Source organism: Phalacrocorax aristotelis, chromosome 13 (genome assembly GCF_949628215.1).
Source record: "Phalacrocorax aristotelis chromosome 13, bGulAri2.1, whole genome shotgun sequence".
Lineage (NCBI taxonomy): Eukaryota > Metazoa > Chordata > Aves > Suliformes > Phalacrocoracidae > Phalacrocorax > Phalacrocorax aristotelis.
The window spans coordinates 11,349,080-11,374,438 of record NC_134288.1 but is presented as its reverse complement, the minus strand read 5'-3'; the positions used below and the strand labels follow the sequence as shown (position 1 = coordinate 11,374,438).

The 25,359-nt window shown below is 44.8% G+C and overlaps 1 protein-coding gene across 4 annotated transcripts; it reads right to left on the bottom strand.

The window, feature by feature from the left end:
- Nucleotides 1-2,120: 2,120 nt before the first annotated feature.
- CHRNA4 (cholinergic receptor nicotinic alpha 4 subunit) lies at nt 2,121-24,975 on the bottom strand. Of its 4 annotated transcripts, XM_075109188.1 has the most exons (6): nt 24,267-24,963; nt 22,857-23,008; nt 19,407-19,451; nt 19,204-19,313; nt 8,289-9,669; nt 2,121-2,478 (listed from the first exon to the last, which is right to left on the bottom strand). In XM_075109188.1, exons 1-6 carry the CDS (start codon nt 24,325-24,327, stop codon nt 2,353-2,355), a joined length of 1,875 nt encoding a protein of 624 aa, XP_074965289.1. In that variant the 5' UTR covers nt 24,328-24,963; the 3' UTR covers nt 2,121-2,352. The 4 variants fall into 4 exon arrangements, with proteins under 4 accessions (XP_074965289.1, XP_074965287.1, XP_074965290.1 ...); XM_075109186.1 differs by having other exon boundaries at nt 19,204-19,451; nt 24,267-24,970; XM_075109189.1 differs by lacking the exon at nt 2,121-2,478 and adding an exon at nt 2,491-4,583 and having other exon boundaries at nt 19,204-19,451; nt 24,267-24,974.
- Nucleotides 24,976-25,359: the final 384 nt, after the last annotated feature.

Genomic DNA, 25,359 nt, shown 5'->3' with positions numbered 1-25,359 from the left:
TCTCTGCAAAGCAAACCATAGCCCGTCCCCCTCTGTGGCATGCAGCCACCGTGATGCAGACTGCAGCTGCGGTGGTACATTTATGCACTAGACCTTGAAGATGTTTGACTGTGTGTTTTCCATTCCTTGCCATAAGCAAACTCACTGACTGTGAAAAGGGATAAATTAGCATCTCTAAAGACTGAGCCTCTCTCTATTCTGAAAACAAGCAAAGAGGCAGCAGCAGCTCAGGCTCCCTCTTCCTCCCGCCCTGTGCCATGCCAGCACAGCTCTTTGTGTTACTTGCCCAGGCCACAGCTACGCTATGCTTTTGTGGGCCATACAGATTTTAAGCACTTGGCTAAGTCTGTGAACATGGAAGTCAGTTGTAGCTTCTTAGATGAGGCCAAGCAGGCTGAGCACTGCATTGATTTTTAGCCTGTACTGCTTGGACTGAGTGCAGTAACCTGTATTTCAAAGAAGTGTCTTTAAACCACACTGTTTCAGTTCCAGCATAACTGTCACAAGCCGATGCAGCGCTCTGCTGCTCAGTGAGCCACGTGGCATGAGCAAGCCTCACATGCCAGGCTACTGCATGGGGGTGCTGCATATCTCACCCGGGAACTCACCTCCCCAGGCTCTGGCTTCTGCTGGGACCTTCTGTGCTGGCCTCCAGGCAGCTGCCTGCTCTCCCGGTGTGCATTCCCCAAAGCTCTGGGCTAGCCAGAGCTGCCTAGCAGTAAGCTTCACAGTGGCCAGACAGTCTCATGCATGCTGATCCCAGCTGCGGGTGCAGAGGAGATGCTGGGTGAAGCCCAGAGCCCCTCAGCTGTCAGCCTGGGCTTTGAGTCATGCAGTCACGGCAGGTCTCGGGGGAAGCCTGAATTTTTAGACTATGTCTGCCTTTCCTTGCACACTGTGGTAAACTGTTTATAAGCCTTCTGCCTATGAGACCTCTGAAGTAAGCAGGGAGACACTGGGCTGGGTGTTGCTGTGCTGATCCCACCTGGCACCCAGCAACCAGCAAGGATGGGAACAGTGGGTTTGTAGGTACCAAACAGAGGGGATGCTGAGCTGCATGGACTTAAGGTCTGGCCGGTGTCCTCACTCCTGTGGTTGCAAATCCATACAGAGGAAAGGCAGAAGATAGATGAAGCCCGTGCTTACTCTCTGTCTTCCAGCCTTTCACCCACACATCTCACTCAGCTGCGCCATCATGCATCCATGTCTCCCTGTGTTAGGACAGGGCTCCAGCATCCCCCCTCCCTCTGGCCGGTGGTGCCTGTCCCTGCCTTCTCGCTGCAGGTCGCAAATCAAAGACAAGACATGCAAAGAAATTGGTTTAGTTTGGATAGAGCTGGGAAGAACACAGCTGATGAAACAACCGGCCAAATGTAAGGCCATAGTACCTGTAATTTCTGCAAAGTGTCATTCTGAATTCCCAAGTGTGGCTGTGTGTCCTGTTCAGGTTTCCTCATGTACTGGCTCATTTCCTTATTACACTAACACACTGTCCTGGATTTCTGCTGTGGCTTTGTCACCTCTAAGTACCTTCCCTACCTACAGCAAGGGGTTTTTGGCTCAGGGTGACCCTCTGCTGTTTTGCAGCAGCCATAAATTGGATCTAGGAAATTTCCCTTGAAAGCACACTAAAGTGCTACCAACAGTCTGAATCTTAACCCTAAATCCTCCCTTCATTTGCATGATCCTCACTCAGCTATAATCCCTGTGGTTTCTGAAGGATATTGACCAAAGCAAACTCTGTCTATGTAAAGCCAGTAGCTCTTGTGTTTTGGTGAGCTAATGATCGCTGCTGGTCCCAAAGGGGCTGAGCTGCCTTGAGGAATTCCTTCAGCCTTTCCAGCCTGTCCATCTTTACCAGCTGATCACAGACCACGTCCCACACAGGTATCCCAAATCTGGAACTTTATTTTAAAAATGACTCATACAGGGACAAGCTGTCCTGAACTGCTTCAACTTGACAGGGCAAAATTACTAGGCAGGGCACACTGAGACCTCTGAAGACAACTGGAGCTAATTTGCCTGGGGCTGGTTTGTAGATGTGAAGCCTCTTTTTGTGCTGCTTTAGGGAACAAGCTCATGTTCTTACATTGCTGAGTATATGCCAATGAATGCCACCATGCTATGTACAAACTTTAATAACAACTTTTCCCCTAAATTACATGGAGGAGATGAAAATGTCTCGGCAAAATGATGCGGCCTTGGGAAGTATTCCCAAAGAGCTCTGGAGCAACTCAAGCGTGGACACGCAGTAAATTATTGAGAGGGCTGCCTCTGTTTCTCTTCTCCTCTCCTTCCAGGTGAACTAAAATCCGTAGAGTGGGATATACTTTCTTCCTTATGTGGCTATATTTAGATCATTCCTGCCAGCCATGGTGGGAGGAAGAGACCAATAGTTCCCAGCAAACACACAATGATGAACATCCAGAGGAAGATCCTGTCAATGACCATTGCAACGTACTTCCAGTCTTCCTTCACCTGGGAACACAGAGATGAACGGCCAATTATTAACATTGATTTGAGATTAAAACTTATAAAGACTATTGTCTTTATTCCAAAATAGGATATTTTAATTTAAGTCCAGAGATAGGGAAGGCCTTGCTTTGATTTAGTGGTCCTATATGATGACAAAGATTTATTCTATCTGTTGCTGATGTGGGAGACAGATTTCCAGACTGTGTGGGTGTGCATGTGCAATTGCAAACCCTGTTCACAGCTCCCCAGGGATGACATACGCCCATGGATAATTAAGATTGTCTGCACACTCACTATCCCATTTTCCATGAGCAACAGCTGTAACTGGGTGTGTAAATGAGGTTGCAATTCAAACTGGGGAGAAATGGGGGGAATGAAATTACTCATTTCCCCATGCTCCTAAACAGACTTGCTTACAGATTAACAACAGCAAACTCTTTCTGCAAAGGGATTTACAGCTTTGGATGAATAAGCAGTGAAAATGATCTAGCAAATAAAAGAAGTGGTCTTCCTCACCCAGCTTTTTCCCCACTTTTGTCTTGCTGTGGGAGGATTTTACAGCAATCCCTCTCTGGGGAGGTCTAATACTTGTTAATACCATCAGGCAAGAATTGTAAATGGCTATTTCATTAAGTAAGAAACCACATACATATGAAAGCCTCTTTTGTTACATTGCTGTTATTAATTTCTTTCCCAGGAAGAGGACTGATCAGATGGCAAAGTTTTATTTGATATGGCTGTACCCATTATAATTTCCTACAATATACCACTTGGTGATTAATAGGCCCGAGGGCTGAAATTTGGCATGCTGCCTCACTCCTTAGGGAAAACATGTCAGCGGGAGCTAGCTCTAACTGTGATTGCAGTGGCTGTGATTGCAGCAAGCCAGGAGTGTGGTGTAAGGAGTATGAAGCAGCAAAGCCAAGGCTGAGCTTTGCTGGGGCTGCTTTAATGCACCTACCAGTCTGTGACCCTGAGCAAAGAGTGGCTTCACCGTGCCCAAAGCTGCCATGTACCTCGGGCCGTAGCATGAGTGAAAAGCACAGGACAGTAATAGTGTAACACTAATGGCACAGGCCTTTTCATCCATGGATCCTACGTTTGTTTTAAACAGATAATAATAATAAGAGAGTAGCCCAGAACAGTAGCTAAAACATGATTTGTATGAGCCCTAGCTTGATTTTTCTTTTTTTAAGGATTTCCTGATTATGCTGAAAATTAATTTTTGTAAGGGAAGCAATCCAAATATTGATGAAATAGTCATTTGCAACAGATGACGTTTTCGCAGGTACAGTGGCAACTTCAGGTCCTCAAATATTACGATCTGTTGAGCACCAAACAAACAAGCTTTGAGCACAACACAGTGACTCTGGAAACTCACCTTAAGTCTTCTTTTCCTTCATCAGTCACAGATGCACCACTGAATTTTATCTTATAACTTGTGGGTGTACAGAGAAATCATGATGTGTCAGAGGGAGGAAATATACAATCCTGGCTTCTGTGACCAATGCTGTGGCATTTTATTCCGCTAAGAGAATAATTCCATACAAGTAGGGAACGTAATCGTTACGTTATGTTAAAAACCCCCACCATTTTGGCATGCTGAAACCTTGACAAACTGGTCATGAATCTTTCAAAGTATTTGCAAAGGACCTGTCATCACTCTTTGCCTCAACGCAGACAACATTCAGCTGAAGCAATGCCAGCAAAGTGAGCTCTTTAACTATGCCTCTCGTTATTTGCCATGTGGGCTGCTTGGTTAAGCCTTTAAATCATCTGGTATTGCTCTGGCTCCTTGGCTTCAGAGGCAGCTTTGCAAATTGGGAAATGAGGCATGCATTGGAGACCATATCGTATTTCCCCATAATTTTTTCTCACAACAAAGCATCTTAAATTTCAGGAAAACCTGAACATTTTCAAAAGTGTAAGAATCAGCTAAATATTTTCGTGCAATGGATAATTTTATTCCCTTTAAAAACAACACCAAGTTAAGCAGGTCTTTACTATTCAATAGGCAGAGGTAAACAGCTGAGGTTCATCCTGAAGCTTGTTATCTTCTGGGGGGAAACCTTGTTGGTTTATGATTGTACAGCCCTTAGAGCATCCATCTATAATTAGGGAGAGTAAAGAAATAGTGACCCTTGAATCGAATAGAATTCTCTCATTCTGAGGATAAGGTCTAGTGGATAACTCCCATTTGCAGTACCTTTTCTGATCTATTAATCGCTTGCTGGAAGTTGGAGTGAGCCTCTGATGCTTAAAATTCCTGCTGAGAAGGTGAGCTAAGCAAGCTATGGATGATTCTGTTTATGGGATTAGTGTCTCATGATGCAACCTACGTGTAAAGAAAATCTGAAATTTGCCATCTGATGTCCAGCTGGAAAGCTGGATTGAGTAAATAGTGCCTCATTCTGGCAAAATAAGCTTTTCTGAATATTCGTGATAGTAAAAGTAAGTGCTAGATCACACAAAGAAAGAACTGAACTAGATGAGTTTCTTTTTGAGAAAAGAAGGGCAACAGGAGAAGAGGAACTATTTGAAAAGTTCAACAGAAATTTGCTTTCAAACGCAATGGTGTATGCGTACTCAGCCCTTCTTGGAAATGATGGCTGGGAGTGCATCAGATGTTTGCAAAATCAATATCCAGCTTCAGACCAAGAGCACAGAAGGGTGAAACTGGAAATTAGGGAGAGACAATGGGAAAAAAAAGAGCAGGAGGAAAAGAAAATTATCTGGATGTTTTGTTTTGTTTTGTTTTCTGATTATAGCACTATAGCATTTCCTTGTGGTCCAGCACCTCACGTGGAACATGATCCGCAGAGGCCTCTCTGACAACATCTATGCAGCTGCCAACATCTGCCACCCCAACTCCTGAGCTGTATTCTGATTAATTTTTAAGAAGCTCACTCAAAACTACTTTTGAGAAAGGCTCAGGGGAAGGAACCAGATGACTCTCCGACCCGCAAATTCCCAAAAAGTAAGGTAATCTGTGGCTCTCCCCTGATCCAGCTCCTTGCAGGTCTGAGCAGTAGGAACAAGGCATCCTGCCCCAGGATTCAAGTGGAGGGTTGAGGTGCCTTGGTGACACCTGATCCCCGAGAGCCAGAGCCTGCAACACAGATTACAGCAGCCCTGGGTGGTTTTATTGTCTTTTGTTAAAAATAAACTGGTGAGATTATCCCGTGTTTCCTCCCCCTCGGCTACATTCTCTCCCATTTTATTTTTAAGCTGTCTTCAAAGTCTTCTTATTAGAGTAGTCTGGAGATGTGCACAGGCATGAGGACAACAAGGCTTTCCAGGCAGTGCAGTTGGTATCTGGTTAATTTGGCTTGTGTGTGAAATGCAACTTGTTTTGCTTCTCAGTCTGTAATTAATTTCTAATGGCATTTCTAATATATGCTGGGACAATTTGCTCTTGCATTTTCCCCAGTGTACCATTGTGCTTGAATTGTTTGCAGATATCTTTCTGCAACAAACAACTGCCTCTTGCATTTCCCATTTTCTCTTTGCTGAAGCACTTAATTAAATGAGCTATTTACTTTTAATTTAGAAGCACTGCCCCTGTGGCAATGGTACTTTAGAAAAAAGACAGAAACTTCAAAAGAAGCTCTGTTCTCATTCTGGGAAGGTGCATGTCTGAAAATACAAGCCGAAGGACAGCAAGCTATGTCTCAGGGGCTGCAGTTGAATCAGAGGTGCAAGCTGATAGATCTGTCGAAGACTTCCATGAAGAACGGCTACAATTTTAATCTAAGATGAAAGCAAATTTCTGAGTACTGATTTTTTCCCCAATATGTTTTCATTTTATTAGATCAGTTCTGCTCCTTACAGTAAATTTAATTTCCAGAAGATCATGTTTCCTCCTTCTTTGTCATTTCCACCTGGAGAGAAAATGCGCTTTCCCACTTTCCAGAAAAAGAAAGTAGTATCGCCTCAGAGCAGGCTCGGCAATTATCCCCTCAAATCTGAAAACCTCTGCCTACCGTGCCAGCCACAACTGCTGTGAAAGAGCAGAAAACTGTGGGCAGGTTTGCAGGCTCTTCCTGGGGAGCCGGGTGCATCGGTGGTCCTGGGGGTGACCCTTCTCTGCTCACTGCTGGAGGTTTTCCTGGTAATTTTGCTCACAGCCTGGGCTGCGAGGAGGTCTGGTCAGAGCCCTCAGAACTGCTCCTTTTCTTCTGCTTTTGATGTTTAGTGCTGTAAATAGCTTGCTTTCTTAGGATAACCACTTCGTTTCAAGAGGGAAGGGTAGTGGAAGTTATCAGACGAAAATTTGTGGCTTCTGAAGACTGTTTTCATTTTAAAGAAAGTTGCAATCATGGATTAAAAGGAAAGAACCCAAGATATTCATCGACTCAGTTCTTGATATCAACAAGCTTAGCAGAAAGAGAATTGGTTGAAATGGGAAGTATTATTGCTGTAATATACTTTCATTTGCACCAGGGGGAAACAAGTGAGTTAAAATCAACTGACTTCCATGGGTTTACTTGTGATTATTGCTAGGATGAGAGAGCAGTTTAATTCCCACAGAGTTTAATTCCTAATGTGCTCGTGAAGTGCTTTAGCCCGGCAAAAAGTGCTGGGCTGCCAACTAATGAGGATTCACAGCCCATCTCTGCCACAGATTTGTTCTGTGACCTTGAACAGGTCACCTCAACTCTGTATTTTGACTGTCACTCCTCAACATGAGGAATAAAGAGTTACTTCCTCAAAGGGATGTTGTGAAGTGAAATACATTAAAGAACAGAGGCCTCTCAAACTACGGTACCAATGCTTATATAGATGGACGTAGCCCTTAATCTTTCATTGCTGCTGATAAGTGCTCAGTGCTGTGAAAAATGCAAATATAAAATCACTCTTCATGCCCAGGAAGTCTTGCATAAAAGCACTATGACTTACACTGGCTCTAAATCTTGAGGAACTCAAACTGTAATGACAGTTGAAAAAAGTACCTTTTGTTGACGGCTTTCCCTAGGAAATGTTAGATAAGATTTTTCTTTAGCAAGAACACTAACTTCAGGTTATCTTGTGGCTTCCTTCATTATGGCCATAATCAGCTAGCATACCATACCCATAGTATTGCAGGGGAAGAGCTGCAAGAGATGTGAAAGGATGTGGCATGTGTATGTGCATCACCATCTCCATTAAAAGAAATTCTTTCAGCCTCTACTTTCCTTCTCTATTCGTAGCCACATTTACCCCTTCAGAGTAAGAGTGAAATTTCTCTGTCCACCCGCCTTTCTGCACAGAGCCAGCTGCTCTGGTGGAAGTCCACTAATGAGGAATTGCATCACGCAGAGCTAAACATATCCTGCAACGTCCTCACGCTACTAGATGCTTCCCACATCCACAACCTATTTTGGGAATTTGCTTTCCTAGGCTCAGTAGCCAGAGTCAATGCTTAATAAAAAACAGAGAGTGTGAATTCCCTGTCTGTCAGAGATTTCTCTATAAATAATGTCTGCTGTGTTCCCGCCAGATGACAGCTTTTTGGGTCTTTCACAATCTTAGCTGTTCCCTTCCTACCTAACAACTTTATGTCTATTTTCTGCTGGAGAATCCTATTGTTCTAGGGCAGCTCTGAGCATGGTCTGGTTGTGCTGCCCGCTTGGCCCACATGCCTGCCAAGACCCCAAGGACAAACTCTCCAGCTGCGCCTATAGTGGCCAATGTGTTCAAAAACCACAATATCAGGGATGGCTGAGCCTGCATCAGCAAGTATACTTTCTATATAGCCCCCAGGTTTGGTGGGGCTTCCTTAGCAGATAATTTTTGACTTACCCAAGGAGAGCACGCTAAGTTAGCATACTTACTGAAAAATCCGCGTCTTCTGCTCGTAGGTGGTCTGCGATGTAGTGAACCCCTTCCACTGCCAGCTTCAGGGCTGGGGACATCAACACAAGATGTTGCTCTTTCTCGCTGTGAGTCTTGCTTCCTTGAGCTGGTGCGCCTGCTGCCTCTCTCTTTTTGCATTTACACTTGCACTGAGGGGGCTTCTGCTGGGGCTGCTCTTCATTTAGGTGGCACCGCTGGGATGCTGGGGAGCCAGTGGATTGGCCATTGGTCTGGGAAGAGTCCTCTTGCAGGTAGCAATACTGGATGCTCCGGGACCTGCAGCGGATACTCCCTTCCTCTGCCTTACTGGGGCTGTACATCTGCTGAACACTTAGTGATCTGCCTTTCGAGATGGAGGTGGTCTGGGTGTCACTCAGGGGGTGGCATGAGGGTTGTGGTGAGGAGCAGGTCACCTGTACAGGCTCTGGGTGCAGCACAGAGTACTGCCCAGAAGGGGACTTGCAGGTAGGCTGAGGCTTGGCTGGCTCCTCGAGGTGGGCACAGAAGGAAGATGTGGGTGATGGCTCATTACTTTGGGGGCTGGGGGAGGATGAGGTAGTAAAGTTGGGTTCCACATCAATCTCAGACCAAAGCCTTGGTGTACTGGTCATTTTGTGCATAGATTCAATGAGCTTCTTGCAATTGTCTTTCACTGTGGAGGGACGTTTCATGAAGAGGAGGCGTGGGACTATGTCAAGGAAGATCCTCCTCACCCAGTCAGGCATTGTGTGGGTACGTGGGGAACGATGGTGCACATTGAGCACAAAGACAGTGATGATGATAGACAAGGTAACAAATATCATGGTGAAGAGAAGATACTCTCCAATCAGAGGGATGACCAAGGAGGTAGACGGGATGATCTCTGTGATGAGCAGCAGGAACACAGTGAGGGACAGCAGCACGGAGATGCACAAGGTTATTTTCTCTCCACACTCGGAGGGCAAGTAGAAGACCAGGACAGTCAGGCAGGAGATCAGCAGGCAGGGGATGATCAGATTGATTGTGTAGAATAGGGGCAGCCTCCGGATAACGAAGGAGTAAGTTATATCAGGGTAGATCTCTGTGCAGCATTCATATTTCTTGCTGTTGTAATTGCCCACAGCATTGATGATGACCCATTCCCCACTCTCCCAGTAGTCCAGCTGGTCCACATGACTGTGCATGCTCACCAAGTCTATCTTGGCTTTGTCATAAGTCCAGGAGCCAAACTTCATTTTGCAGTTTTGCTGGTCAAAGGGGAAGAAGGTAACATCGATGCTGCAGGAGCTTTTATAGATAGCAGGTGGCATCCATTTAATTCTCCCATCATAGAAGAGGTGGGCCTTGGTCAGGTGGGTGACTGCAAAGTCACCGTCAGCACTGGGGAGACACAGAAGATAAAAAAGGCTAAAGCTTCTCTGGGACATCTCAACTCTGTTAAAGAAAGAGGATGTTCAGTGCCTCACTTCCAATAATGCACTTGGGGCGCCTGAGTGATGCAAGAGGCACATCATGTGCAGACACTGGATCCATCCACCCTATCCAGTGGCTTTTGAACTCTGTTGGCTTATGCAAGCACTGGATTTGCATGCAGATGTCAGCCCTCACCTTGCATAAGTCAGGTCCTTGAGGTGAATGTACTCAAGTTTGCCTCATAAATGCCCTGGAAAGGGTTGTTTGCTTTAGAGAGGTGCGAGGAACCACTATCAGGTAGTGTGACTGTGAGCTCTGCAGAATTAATTGTGACAGCTGCTATAAATGAAACAGTGGTGGGTAATCATTCAGTCTTTTACATGAAAAACAGCAAGAACGTCCTATTAATAGGAATAATGAAAGTTAATCTTTTGATTTCCCAGTCAGGAAGAGAGATTGGTGTCTTCTTACAGGGACTCTCAACTGGGGTCTGTGTGCTGGTGTAAGAGAAATAGATAATAACCCAGGATTTTATATCAGAAAACCATTCTGCAGTCAATGAAGAAGATATTGCATAAACAGCATTTTTATTTTTGTTTGGATCTGCTTTTCTCAGCTGATCAGTGCACTGATTTCCCGCAGCACCGTGCCATGTACCCATGACACTGGCTGCTTCCAACTTGTTACGGGGACTGGTTTACAAGTGAAGGGGATCAAAAAAAGGCAACAGGAGAGGCAAGTGCACCGAGGATTTGGGGGAAGAAAGACTACCAAGGAATGCCATACTCAAGCTCAAATAGTGTTGGAGAAAGGAGGGAGTCTGAGAAACTCTGGGAATGGGATCCTCAGTCCTGGAGACAGCCCTGTCCTCCAGCTGCCTCAGTGTCACCAGCTACTACACAATAAATATTGAACCTGCTGCTTGCCCCAGTGTGTGGAGGCCACAGAAAGAAATTAATTAATAGATTCAGTTAACGCAGCAGGTAATTAATGCCCTGCGTGGCTATGCCATCAAGAAGTGCTGTTCCTCCCCTGCTCTCAGTGAGGAGGACACATGGACTGTGACACTTAAATTCCACATCTGTGGCCAAGTCCACAGGTACCTCCTCTACAGCAACATCCTTCCTCCAGGCACTGTCTGCAGGATCTGCAGCCTGCATTAGCTTACACAAAGGCAAAACTGAAGCATTCAGATCTGCACAAGTGACATATCTGCTTGTTCAAATAATCATTGTGATGGAGATTGGGTATTTGAATCACAAAATTATACCTTCACCTGAAAATGAGCCAAGCCCCTGCATCTGCAGCCCTTTTGTGCAGTGACTGGCTGAAATGTCAAACCCTCTCTCTCCCTTGTTTTCTACTTGCAGGCAGAGGATTTTGGTAACCTTGGACAGTCACAGCCTGGATCAAACACCCTGGTTCAAGGAGCCTTAAAATGTGGGTGAGGTTTGGATAGCGCTGCAATTTTTTTCACCATGAGCAAACGTCTGAAAGGTTGAACTCCCAACAAACTGGGGAAAAAGCAGATGGAATCTGTTTGTAGAACAATGCCTTCAAGTCTAGCTGCAGAAATAGAGAAAAAATCACCCCAAAAGCAGGGAGGGAGTTGGGGACCATCTTACATACCCGGCCTGAGCCACTGCAGAGCTCAGGAATACAGAGAAAGCAGCCTGTCACAAACAGCAATGCTGCTAAACAAAGGGGAAGCTGAGCAGGGAAGGGAGAGCCTCTGCTAAAAACTTGAGATTAATTATTCAGGCTGATATAGACGGAAAGCCCTCTGCTCCCGCCCAGCCCTCCTGGCTGGAGCCAATCCTGCCTGCAGCCGCTTTCCCAGCAGTCGGCACCCCCCCGGTCCTGCTCTGCTATTTCAGCGCTCAGACGTGCTGTGAGAGCAGCCGTACAGCGACAGGGTGCACGGGGGTCACGGCTCTCCTCTTCCTCACCAGCAGCAAGATTAAAAGTGCAGAGATGATCTGGTGGGGCCCCTCAAGGTGTTGAAGGCAGAGGAACTTCCCTAAATTCATTTCTTTAGGAGATCATCCATTAATTTGATTGCAAAAGGGGGTAAAAAAAGACTTTCTGATATTTTGTCTTGCCCATTGAAGCATCCTTATCAGTCCATGACCTCACTGGCTTCCAGTAAGAGTGGTGTAGTATTGCTTATTTTGGGAAACTGGCAAGGACCTGGCCCTCCGTGAGCTCTCCTGGCTAACACAATATCTGGGCAGAGATGGCACATATCCCTGACCCCCACCATCACAGCCCTGATCTTAATGGAACAATAAACTCAGAATTATTATGTGGTGGAGAACCAGGTTTTTACTAAACTCTTCTTTGTTGCTGTAATGGAAAGCCTTTGCTCTTTGTGGCAGATTTTGGAAAAGCAAAAGAACACAAAAGGACCCACTGCTTTGTGACCTTTGAACTGTACTTTTTCTAAAGCTTTATAATGCCTTTTTTTTTTGTTTGGTTTTTTAAGACAGGAAAGCTAAAAATACATAAAAACCCAGCCTGCTGTCTCAAAGGGATCAAGGCAAAACCACCATTGTGTTTTATTCTGATGCAAATAAAACCGAGCGATGCCATTGTACCATCCACCCAACTCCTTTCTTATCTCTTCTTTCTTCGATCTAATTTACACCCCAGGACCACTTTTCTTGGATGAAAACCATCTTTCTTTTTTTTTTCCTCCTGGATTTTGCCTGCACTGTAAAGCCAGACTAAGACATGAAATATGCACAGCAAGTAACAGTCCAGTGTTTGCTGTTCTCAGTGGTTTCCTTTCTAAATCTCAATAGGAATTTGGAATCCAATTCTGCATTTAATGAGATCTCTGAGGCATGGTTAAATTGTTCATTAATGGAACAATATGTTTATAATTGGACTCATATTACAGAAAAGGGTAATGAGCGTCCATTAGTGTTTCCCTTCCTATGTAGAATAATGTGTAAGTGGCTGGGTAAACAACACAGGTGTGTGCTTTTCCTTTTGAAAACTATTGGAAAAGGGCATGAAATTCTTGCTAAAAATTAATCTAGGAACAATAATAATTCACAAAATTGTGCTTCATCCCCAGAAATGTCTTCTCTGGCGATTTTGCAGTCACCACACGCCTCTGTCCTGCAAGCGTAGCTGTAACCAGTGTGATCCTGCAGATCTTGTGTGTCAATTATTTCCATAAATGATCTGCTTCTTTGATGAGAAAGATATTTTTTAATTGCTTGCCTAACAAACCCAGCCTCATCCTGGGTCCTTTTCAGCTCACGTATTATTACAAATAACACTGGTACTGCCTTCCAAGCTGGATTTTGCCTGCAGTGTCATGGCAGGAGTGAAACCAGCAGCAGAATAGCTTCTTGCATTTGAGAGTCAGTTAATGACTCTGAGGAGCCATAAAACACCCTGGGATCCTCCTGCTTCTCCCTCACCAACCTAATAGGGCTGTGGAGTAATTCCTGACTTTACTGGGCATGTTCGAACTTCTCATTGCAGTTCTATGTAGAGATATCAGAGCAATTTGTACGCAGGGTAAATTAGCTGTGCTGTTGTACATAGACTGTATCCAAGCCAGATATGTTGTGCAAAATATTCACAGTTTTCTTGACCCTTCATGTATACATATATTTTTACCTCCTTCCCCGAGATTACCACCCACACTGGACCTTATTATGATTATGATTATGATTATGGTAAGCATAATCATATGCTTACCAGATTGGAAGCTATGCTTGCTGGCATCCTGCCGGTGTGGGGTGAACCTAGAGAAATGCCTTACTTCCATTCTGATCCTCTTGACATGAGGGAGGGAGCAAACAAGCTCACCGGGTGTCGATGGCCTTCCAAAGCCTTTCCCCAATCTCCTCCAAGGGATGAAGTTGAGACAACCAACTGCAATTGAAGTCTGCAGTTATGAGATTGGGGAAACCCTGCTTTCTTGTGGAAACCTTTGTTGTGGGAAAACCCATTCTTGGCCCAGTTGTGCTGGGAGCCCTGACTGCATAACATGAATATTTCCTTAGGCAGGAAGGTGGGAGATCCGATATAGTGGGATGGAGAAAATCTGCAGTCATGCCTTTGTAGTGATAGCACATTTTCATCTCATTCAGTCTAGACCACTGTGTTGTGACAGTTGTCATGAAACACCATGTGGAAGAAGGAGCAAGCACAAGGTAAACAACACAACAAGGACTTGAGAATTGAGACAGTCAGGCTCTCCTGGTTACTCTGACCTGACAGCTCTAAAAACCTGTCAGTAATAAAGTACTGGAGCTCTTATATTCTCACATCAAATACAACAGTGCACACCAGTAAAGAGAGAAGACAGTCACTTATTCCTTTGCCAACGGAAATAGTACTGCTGTGTTCTGCAGCCTTTGATTCCTCATTTTGAGAATAAAGGCAGCTCTCCTAAAATCTTCTAAGCTTATAAGGGTTCAAGAATGGCATTGTTTTACTGGCAGCCATCCACCATATTTCATTAAAAGCTCTGCTGATGGAGATTTTTTTTTCTGCCAGTTTCTATTTTCCCTGCAGTTGGGAGATTCAGCATTTCGCAAAATTAAATGTTTTCAGAATGCATGTAAATGAGGCACACATTTATTTTAATTTCTGATGATACAACTTAAATCCAAACAGTGTTTTAAAAGCCTGAAAATTAGCTATATACATATATGGAAATAGCAAGAATGTCCTCATTTAACGCATTTTTCATGGAACCGCAGCAACCAAGACAAACTGGTGTTTCAAGACCCCTTTAGAGAATGAACCCTGCACCCTTTCTGTAGACATTAAAGAGATGCTTCTGTAACGTTTGGATTAAAATATTCTCCAAAGGGAAATCAGATAATATTTTGTTTAACTATTGTTTTGTGGTACTAAAACAACTACAACTTCATGAGCTGGAAGGGTCCTCTGGAGACTGTTAAGTCCAAACTCCATGCTCAAAGCAGAGTGAGCAACGAGAGGACCAGGAACTTGTCCAGCTGGGTTTGAAAAATCTCCAAGATCTTGGCAACTTGGGTACAAAACATATATGCACATCTTGGGTACATAGTTGGAGATGTCAGTGTGCTGACGTGTGCTTCTGTAGATCCCATCCCAGCGTTTGCTTGCTTCAGATGTTTAGAAATCATTGGTAACCAAAATTTTGATCATTAGTAAAATAAGCATCTGCCTCAGAAATGGTTGTGCTACACTGATGAAATAAGCACAAGTTCCCCAAAAGGCTCTAACAGCACTAAATTTGCACATTTTCCTTCGACTTTTCCCTTTGCCAAGCATCCTCATCAACATTTTGTAGGCAAAACTCTAGCTCTGTCCTTAGCAGAGCAGTAGAAGTCGTCCTTGGATACTAACCCAACAACAGCCCATGATAGAGATCCCTCTTATAAATTTATTTCTATCAATTCCTGTATTACTGGATAGAGCTTGGCAGCAAACCTCAAAGGCATCTAGAGATATAATTCCTCTCCAGAAACAAAGTCATTTAAACTCCCAGGAGAATCAGGAAAGCTTAAGTGTGAAGTAGCAATTAAGGGCCTATAATAAGTACGATCTGGTGCAAAATGACACGGTGTGTGCAAGCACACACTCAAACACAAAGAAAAATGTTGAGAATGTTTCCAGTACTTTAAAGGTTAGACTAGGGCATCTTTTGGTATTTCCCTTTCAAACAGCTCTGGGATGAGTCAGGAAACCAGTATTACTCCGTAAGTCTCCCTGGATGCCAACATCGCAGCATAGTACAAAAGAACTCTTTGCTTTCCCCTGATTTTCAAAAGCCGCCTGCCAGATGATCTTCTAACCCAGTCCAGTAATCCTTTGTGTCCGTATTGCCACTGGCTGAATTCCTCAATGTATTTCCTGCTCCTAATTACAGAAATTTGTATTTGAATTCCCTTCATGTATGACATTGTCTTTTATTTTTTTGTTTTGTGACTATGGAGGCTAAGGCAGAGATTTCTTTTTGGAACAGCTAACACCAGAAAATATTGACAAAGAAGAAAATTTTGAAGTCTGAATATTCCCAGTAATTTCTTCCCAGGTTTTACAATCATCAGGATAGAGAAAAAAAAAATGCTATCATGAATATATTGTTGAAAACTAGCCCAGAAAGCTCACATTTCAAGTTCCCTGTCCATCCATTAGGTGCAAGGACATGGTCTGGCATGCCTCTGGGCAGCCTTTAGCAGCTGGAGCATCTGGCTGCAAACCTGCAGTTTCAGGGTTTCTCCTCTGGAGTTTCGATGTTGCACAGGGTCCAAATGGCTCAACACAGTGGTGGAGAAGAAAAATTTAAAAAGAATAAAATTGAAACACAGCCCCAAGGACTTATTCCCTGATTAGACAAAAAAAATATTAGATTTTAAATATACAAAGGAAAATTAAAAATGCTTAAAGTCCATTCATGAATGGGAAAATAACTCAATGCAGAGGATCAGATAATTCATTTATAAATGATTTGGTGGTGTCTGAAGAGCCTTTACAGCCTCAGATAAGGAACAGCTGGTCTTGTTGGCAGAGAAGAGGCTTTGTCGCTTCATTATTAACTCATATTCCTCTGTTATACATATGTTTTCTCACATCTAGTAGAAACTATTTACAGAGTCTTGGAACTTATCTCATCAAGCCTGAAAATTCAACAGCATATTAATTTCCTTGTAGGATATTAATTTGGTTTTAGATTCCTTATGAATATTGACAACTACATATACTCTGTAGACCAAACCAGCTGAGTTTACTGATTTAATTTGGGCCATTAGAGTGGATAAATGGAAGTTTTTGACAATAATGAGCTTAGATATGAGAATAACCTGACAACAAGGGGTTACATTTCCTTAAAGATGTAAACCTCAAATAAATTTAAATTTCAGCATTTCTGGAAATACCCCAAGATGAAAACAATTGAGGCATTTGTATAATCTCCTGTCCAGAAAGTCTTTTTTCCAAAGGATTCCACCCCAAACAGAAATACCATACTTCTGCCAGACCATGTGGTAAGCAATAAATAACTCACATTAAAAAGCCTGAATAGTGCAAAAGGCCAGTGTGGCCACTCTCTCTCCTCCACCAAGGTCTCTGCACGCAATTCCGTTGCTCTTAGGAACCCAGAATTCTGTGCGTGTACTTTAAATTCCGTCTAGACTATATATATATATATCATATATATGTAAAATATGAGATGGAGTCCTTGTTGCAACTGTGACTAGTTACTATCTTTACGTCTGTCTTTCTGAAATTTTTCTAGCTGAGATGCCCACAAGGAGAAACACTGCCTGGATATGCAGCTGATGAGCTGCTACGCAGAAAAGCCTCATCCTAGTGTCCCATCATGCTACAGGTTTTGCCTTGCATGTGTTGCATTTGGCCTGCCTTGCCCTGCAACCCCTAAAAAATATGAAACCTGACTGTTAGAGCAGTGCAGCTGAGATATTGACTGTGGCTTCAGACGTGTTTGATAGGAAGCTAGGTAGAAGAGAGAAGTATATCCCAGGGCAGAAAAAAGTTTACGTAAGACTGTATGAAAGAGCATGGGCAAATATAGATGTGAAGAGCTATAGAATTAATGGAAAACCATTACTGACCGGCTAATGGTTGGCGCCTACATCCATGTTTAATTCATGGATAAAGTAACCAATTAAAAATGCATTATAGACTCATGACAACCAACAGAGGAATGCATGATTATTAAGAGTAAGTATGGATAAAGGGAGAAAAGTAGCTTGGACTTAGGTGGCTGGTGCACCAGATCTCGCTGCATCAGAGCAGGTCACCAGTACAGTTAGGCTTGCTGTCTGGCATACCTCCCTGCAAGTCAGACTGAGTCAGGTAATAAGGTGGGCAAGGCTGAAAGACTTGCACCTCAGAAGAGGATAAAGAGGACATTCTGGAATAGCTTCTGTGGCCAGCAGATAGGCAGCTGCTCCCTGGAGTCCCTGTCGCTGCTCAGGTGATAGCGGCAGTGAACTAGGACAGCAGGGCAGAGGGGCAGAGCATGCAAGGGGCAGAAGCCAAAGGCTACCCAGCTCAGAGGTCTGGGCGCCCACTGACCTCTGGGGGCTGCGTTCAACGTGAAGTCCCAAAATGTCTAGAGCACAAAAGGATACCGAGGCCTCCTTCTTGAGTGCTAGGGCCCCCCTTGCATGGACCATGCTCATCAACGGTAGTGAGTATGGTGAGCCAAGGAGCAGATGCAGAGATGACACGTCAGGCTCTATGTACCAGTAGCTCCAGCAAATGGTTTGAACCGTAAAGGTCCCATAGACAGTGGAGATTTGTGTAATGCTATTTCCTTTGGCACAGTGGTCCACCAGAACAACAACCAGAACCTCCAAAAATAATATTGTCGTTAATTTAGCAATGAGAAGGACAAGGACAATAATTTTTTTCCAGTGGAAGCTGTGAACACCTTTCTTGGCTGCAATGTGAGGCACTTGTAATATAATATTAATGCTCAGAGTGTGTCTCTGTAGGATAGGAAGGTCCAAGTGCCTATGAATTAGTGATTTCTATTGGCCTAATCTCTAAAAGGTGCTATGTGAGGATGCAGTGATTTCCAAGAGGTTTGCAATCACTCCACACCACTGAGGATCAGAGACAAGCTAACGGCAAAGATAACAATTTCCGTAGTCTCCAAAGCTCACAATCCCCTGGCCAGATTCCTCCTTCAGCCTTTTTTTTTTTTAAAACAAAAACAAAATCATATCAAACTAGAACCAGGCAACTGTTCATTAAAAATGAGCCTGGCTTCTGCTGTGAGTGTTTTCTCTAAGTGTTAGCCACATACAAAGATAGTTTTGTTTGATGCTTGCAGCAAGTGTTTTCTCTGGAGCCTGTGCTGGGGAGGGAGACGGGGATATCCTACACACTGGGAGACTGGAGAGCTCTGGTATGATAAGCTGAGGCAAAAACAGTCTTGGTGCTTGGACAGTCTTTCTAAGAATATCAACTGGCTCCAAAGGAAAGAAAGAAAACAACCACCTGCTCCATAGAAAGTGTCCATACAAGAGACAGATTTCAAGCATTTGGGATCAGGAACAAATGCTTCTTTAAGAATAATTCTAGAATGGTATTAGGCTGACCAGAAACCTGACATGTTTCAGCATGTTTCCTTATTTAAGGCCATCCTCAGTAATTGGCTTTTCCAGTTGATGGTGATGAAATTAGGGGAGAGCTCCTTCGTGAAAATAAATTGAAGAGGACTGAAAGCTCAAATCCAGCTTAATTGTGTACCTGACGTGAAGAGAAAACAATACCTGGCGTCACCCAACAAAACTCACTGTCCAGAGAAAGGATTACTAGGAGAACAAAGCCCTTGTGATGAATGTTAATCATGTCATTTAAGGCACGTCTGGAACAGATGTTATGAGTATCTGCTCGGAACTCATCCACAGAGAACAGAATAAGGAGGAATAATTGCAAGAAGCACCTTAATACCATGGGCAGAGAAAATTTGCAAGGATGTGTTTGCCCTTTGACCACGGTGTTCACACTCACTTGTTGTAGAGGACAATATCTGGCCTCCATATGAGCTCAGAGGGGATTCGGATGGATGTGACATTTTCGTATTCTTGGGGGTCCCAGCGTAGCTTGTAGTCATGCCACTCCTGCCAAAAAAATGAGGCGGTTACAAAGCTGGAAGAGTTCAGACGGAAAAACTGAAAAGAAACATGGAAAAGCACATATTTTGGTGCACCCACCTGCTTCACCCACACGTTTGTGGTCATCATTTGATTTTTCTCGTCCTGAAATGCAAGATCAAATATTGGTTACAGAAGCAGATGAAACGGCCCAAGGAACTCATGAAGTTTCTCTTAATTGTACTTCATTTCTGTAATTATAAATCACCTCTGCAATAAATGTAAGTTCCATCCTGGAAATAAAAAACCAGATGTTTATGTCATTTAACATGGGACAGGGCACAGCTGCCTGATACCGCTGAACAGCTGAGCCTGCACCTAAGCAATCTTGTGAGCAGACGGACTTGAATTTGTTGGGATTTTCCTCAGTGCTGATGGATTCAGCCTAAGACGATGGGGCCAGGCAGAGGAAAAAGTCCACAGCTTGGCTTTGACCTGAGCACTGAAGGAAGGGGGGTGACAGGTATATATCTCTGTACTCACACGTTGTGTGTGGATTACAATGCTCAACTTCATCTGCAAGTAGAGTTTAGTATTTTGTGAAGCATTATCCATGAGCACAGTTCTGGAAACATGAAGCTCAGCAGTCTTTCTCCGTTTACCAAATACATGAACTTAGAGCACTATGGACTGGATTTTCTGAATAAACCCAAGGTATTTTGCTGACATGTAACCCTTGGCCAGCCTGGTGTGTACCATGCTGTCTGTTGGTAGACTTTTCCCCATATCTAAGTACAAATAGTATGGAAAGGTAGAACTATATATATATACACACACTTTTAAATAATGTAAGGCAGATATAAACGCTGGCAGTACCGTAGTAGAATTAATAACTGCTTGCTGCTTGCCTTGCATGCTTGTTACAACCTTTATGTAAATAACTAAGATGAATTATGTGGGGCAAAGCCTAGTGCTGGTTTGATTTAAGTGTCACACCAGAGCTCAGAGCTTATGTGTGTGTTTGTTTCTTTTCTCTCTCTCTTTGGCTGGCATCAAAACAAGCTCAATTGACAAGGCTCATTTGGAAGCAAACTGCTCGTCATTAACCTTGTTCTTTTGGCAGTTCAGGATTAATTCTGATCATTAAAAGCCAGGACATTCTGAGGGGGGGCTGCGCCTCCCCCTTGCTGAGCCTCCTCACTGCTGTTTTGGCACCAAGTATAAAACCTGATCGGAGATATGCTCGTTGGGGGTCAGGGACCAGAAGCACATGGAGGAAGGAAGAATACAAAAAACTTTCAAATGAGCAACAAAGAAAGGGAAAATACCCAGCTACTTCCTTGGGTGCCAATGGGAGATGAGGAATGCCACTGGAGTAGGCTGGCATGCCCTGGACTGGACCAATCCTTGAGCATCTGCTTCTCTTACCACTTTGCAATCCAGCCATCTGAGGGTCTCCACCGCAGTCCCTGCACTGGGGATCCCAGTCTTGCAGGCGCTACCCTTTACTGGAATTTTCCTCCCTGGCTGGGTACAGACCCTTGGTGGAAACTCCTGCCCATCACTGCACCTGAGGGCTCTGTCATCCTCCTCACCCAAGCCAAGCATGACTCTAGCCCCGTGGGTTTATCTCATAGCATGTTTGCAATGTGCTAATGACTGACTGCCTCCTCCGCCTGCATGGCTGACTTCTGCAAGGAGCCAGCCCAGAGGACAGCGGGTGATTCTGCAGCCGATGGTGATGTTGCACTGCCTGGCCTCTTTTCTCAGGGTGAAGGCAGCACACAAGGTCCTGCAGAGACACAGGCTTAGGAGTCCAAATGTGTTTCTCAGTGGCTGTTCCTAGACACGTGCTTGATCCCTCACCACTCTTTTATGGGCTCAGAAAACCCTCAGCACACCAGGGTGAGGTAAGGACATGCAGGGATGTCAAGTTCCACATTGATTTTTGTTCCCCCACCCCCAGCTTTTGTCAGCAGAGGCTGGGGTTTGAATATGGCTCTGATTTCTCTTTCAGACTTCTTGTCATTGGGAGCTAAACATTGGGCCTAACACCTGCAGCAGGGTCTACACTAAAACAGAGTCACTGTCAGGAAAGAGAAGAGATAGGTGAAGTGCTGCAGTGGTGGCAGGGGGTATCAGTCCCCCACCACACAGACTGGGGCAGGAGGCGATGAGAGCTCTCCTCCAGCTGTACCCACCAGCCCCGGCACAGAACTGCCTGCTAGCTGCACTTCTAACCACTGACATGATTTTAAGAAGATTAATTCTCCTTAAGTAAACTGGGAAAAGCACTATGAAGCAGGTGTATTGATCCTCCCTCTTCCACAATTCAGCAGCTGCATAATGGAAAGTCTCTCTCATGCCTCCAGTCACTAATGTCTCATCTTTAGTCTTATCAATTATTCAGATGAGAACCGTACAACTTCAACATTAGCAACTGCAAACAGCCCTGGATCCCTCAGGCTGAATTAAGAGAGAGGAGGGGAATGGAAGACCATTTATGTGCTGCAAAGCTGGAAGCTGATGGCTTGTGCACAAGGAGATGCAACTAGTGTCTTTGCCAACCTCCCGCACCACCTCGGCTCTGTTTCCTCCACATCTCAAAACTTGTATCTCAAAATATAAAATGTGGGGTGTCATCCGTTACGACTGGCCCACATCAGTAATGTCTTTAAGTTGCATTACGCTCTCCATTATCACCCCTTTTACTCTGCCACACAAACACAGTAAAAAGTGACAGGGAGCCTCCAAAAGCAAGGCTGATCCTTGTTCAAGAGATGCGCAGCTACACAAACACCGCTGTCCTGGGAAGTGTTGCGTGCAAACAGGGACTGGAGAAAGAAGCATGTGGGACCAGGATCTGCACAAGCTAGAAAGCCTCTGTGTGTGCTTAACATCTGCAGCCCTGCAGGGATCTCCTTTGGATTTAACACTTGACCCCAACACACTGTAATAAAGTAATCCTTTAAATACCATTTCAGTGTGCATCATTCTGGAGTGCAAACCACTCCATTTTGTACATAGCGTATGCAGTTTGCACACGTGTAACTTCTATTTGAGCAAACATTCAGAAACAGTTTTCTCTTTAATATCTGCCAGATTAACTAAAAAACCTCAAAACTTTCATTTGCAGAAAGCTGTTCAGGCAAGCTATCTTCCGGAGGTGCGTAAGCCACTGTTCCTACTAGCCTGTGTAAATTAGTGCTAATAATTATGGCTCAAATTCCAAATCAGCTATTTGGTTTTTTCCTTAGCCAGGACTCTCTGGCATTTATACCAGTTGCTCCATTGCTCTGCTGTGATCAGTCCCATGGGTTTTGATAAGGAATTTGGGATTTTGCCTACAGTAAATGGAGAATAAAGGATCCACTTTGATGACCAGCTACTCACATGAGTCATCCCTCGTTCCAGCAATGCTGTCTGCGTGGTAAGTCTTCCCTGATGAGAGCAAAGTCTTCCCAACCCAACCCTGGATCAGCCAGTAAAACCCACATGCACCAGGAGCCTCCCCCTGAGCCCCGATCTGGTTAATCTTGGCCACTTGTTGCACAAACGGGTTGCACTTACAACGTCGATGAGCTGGGCAATGGACAAGCCGAAGCGGACGAGGACCACATCGGAAATGTTGGCGACGGGGCGGGACCACTTGTTATAACCAGAGAAGAGTTTCTTCAGGAGACGCTCCTCTGCATGAGCTCGGGTTTCCACATGACCGAAGGCTGTGGGGAAGGCATGGGCACATCAGCATGAAACACGTGCAGCTCCAAGTGCCAGCACAGCTGGAGCCTTCTCTGGCAGGGATCCCCAGGCTAAACCCAGCAACAGGCAAGTAGGGACATATGGGAGGGTGATGCCACCCTAGTGACTTGCCTCCCCGCTCCCCCAGGTATTGCCATGTATTTCTCCATCTATTCACCCACCGCGGCCAGTTCCCAGTGTAGGGTTTCTATTGCAGAGCAGGATTGGTCTGCAGAAAGTGGGGGCATCAGCAGAACCATTTGAAAAACACTGCATGGGCCATTCTCCCCTTAATCTGGTTTAATTTTTATGGCCACTTCACAGCAAGTTTCTAGCACTGAAGTCTGCGAGCAGGAAAGAGGGATGCTAGAAGGGAAAAAACAAAAAGGAAAAAGCAGCCTTTTGCTGGGAGATAGGGATTTTGGATCAGATTTACACATAAAAACTGGCATCAAATGCATCAGAAAAAAAAGGCAGACTGAAATTCAGCTCTTCAAGCTAAACTTTATAGCTGGTCTTTCACAAAAATGATGGGGGAAGGAAGAGGATATGGGAGTCCACGAATTAGATAAAAGAGTGCAGCTTCCCTCAAAAATGACTTCAAAAGTTGGTGGCTGCAAGGAGCAGCCCTGACCCTGCATGTACACTACAGGAACCATTGGAGGTGCCTGTTGGTTATCAAAAATTAAAGCCACCTTTCTTCCAGGGGGCTTCCGGGGGAGCTGCGCTCCTGTGCGAGCTGCACGCAGATGCATCCTCCGCCACGGGCGGCGGGGAGAGGGAGCCGGGGGCTCTCCCCACATCTCTTGTGGAATATGGCTCCTACTTAGTCTTTAGCTGCCCTGGATTATACAAAGGGAAGCATTAGCTGAGCGCTGGCTGCACTCTCCCCAGCCGGAGCTGTAGCCCGGAGACACATTAACACACTTTACCCAGAGAAGAAAAACCAGGCAAGAAGCAGGATGCTGAGCCCCTGCCTGTATTCTCCCTCCTGTCCCCTTCCCCACCGCGGCTTTAACCCTTTCCCCATCAAATCAGGCAAGGAGCAGAAAATAAAAGCAAAGCATTGCTTAGCAGAGGCTGGTTTTTAGGGGACCTGCAGTGATGGGGCAGGAGGATGCAGGAGTGGGTGAAATTCCCTGTTAACAGGGTCCGGTCTTTACAGCATGCCTTTGAGAGGGATAAGGGAGAAAAGAGCAAAAGAGTGGAGCAGGGGTAGTAAAGGTTTCTCAAACTTACCAGGGAAGACGCTGGCACACAGCAGGAGGAGGAGGTTTCCTTTAGACACGAGAAATCCCATTGTGGAGCAGAGCTCAGGCTCTAGTACACAGAGTCTCCCATCAGGGCAACTTTTCCCCTCTGAGTCTCTGGATCCTCCAGCTTCATTCCCCTAAACTCCTTTCTCTCTCTCCCTTTCACCTGCTTCTGGGAAGGGATAATAGCTGAGTGGTTGGTTGTTTTTACTTTTCTCTTCTGACTGATTTCCAGCTCTTCCTCCTAGAAGGATGCTCTTCCCTGGGACACCAATGCACATACACTTGCAAGAGATCCGTAAGGGCTGCAGAAAGCTCCTGTAAAGAGACATGAAATGCACAGCCTCCCTGAGCTCTCCCGCTTGCTCCTCTCCCCTTCCTACGGGGCGGTTTGGCTGCTCTGTTTATTTGCTGCTGCTGCTGCTGCTGTTTTCACCCTTCCCCCAGCCCTTTGGGCAGCCTTTGCTCAGATTTTGCTGCTGATGGGCCACTGATTCCCACGCCAGCCCTTGGTGGAGCAGAGAGGGAGCACAGTATGTTTGTATATTTAATGTAGTTAGACCTGCCCACCTCCTGCTTAGGAGGAGGAGAGAATCTGTGCGCTCCAGCAAACAGGCTGCAGGGAGGAAAACTTTTAGCATGGGAAATAAAGGGGGGAGATCCAGACCCCAACTGCAGCCAGAGGTGGTGGATATGGGGCCATCTGTGATCTTTATAGCACCTGAAGCCCAAACAGTTCTTAATTAACCAAAGCTGTCTGTTTAATCTTGTCCAAGTGCCTTTCAAAATCACTCCTGTAGACTAGCAGGGTAATTAGCCTGGGAGGTATTTCTGGCCTGTGCATGTATGTTTGTTGTCAACAGTTATTGGGCTGATGAACCCACCCATGAGAACAGGGCTCTGCTGTGCTTGGTGCTGCAAACACATAGTACAAATACAACTATTAGTCTCTTCCCATAGGCAATATGCAAATCAAAGGTGAGATTGAGACAAGAGGTTACTTGAATGTATCTATATACTTGAACGTACCTTAAATATACCACAAATAACCCTGTTGAAGTTTTTGTGGAGGAAAGAAT

What these genes read in the sequence shown, in the direction of transcription:
- CHRNA4 (XM_075109186.1), bottom strand. Translation starts at nt 24,327, where the DNA reads ATGGGATTTCTCGTGTCTAAAGGAAACCTCCTCCTCCTGCTGTGTGCC. An exon ending in GTGTGCCAGCGTCTTCCCTG is followed by an intron (nt 23,009 to 24,266) that starts GTAAGTTTGAGA and finishes CCTTCCCCACAG; the next exon opens with CCTTCGGTCATGTGGAAACC. An exon ending in GATATTGTCCTCTACAACAA is followed by an intron (nt 9,670 to 19,203) that starts GTGAGTGTGAAC and finishes GTGTCTCCCCAG; the next exon opens with TGCTGACGGTGACTTTGCAG.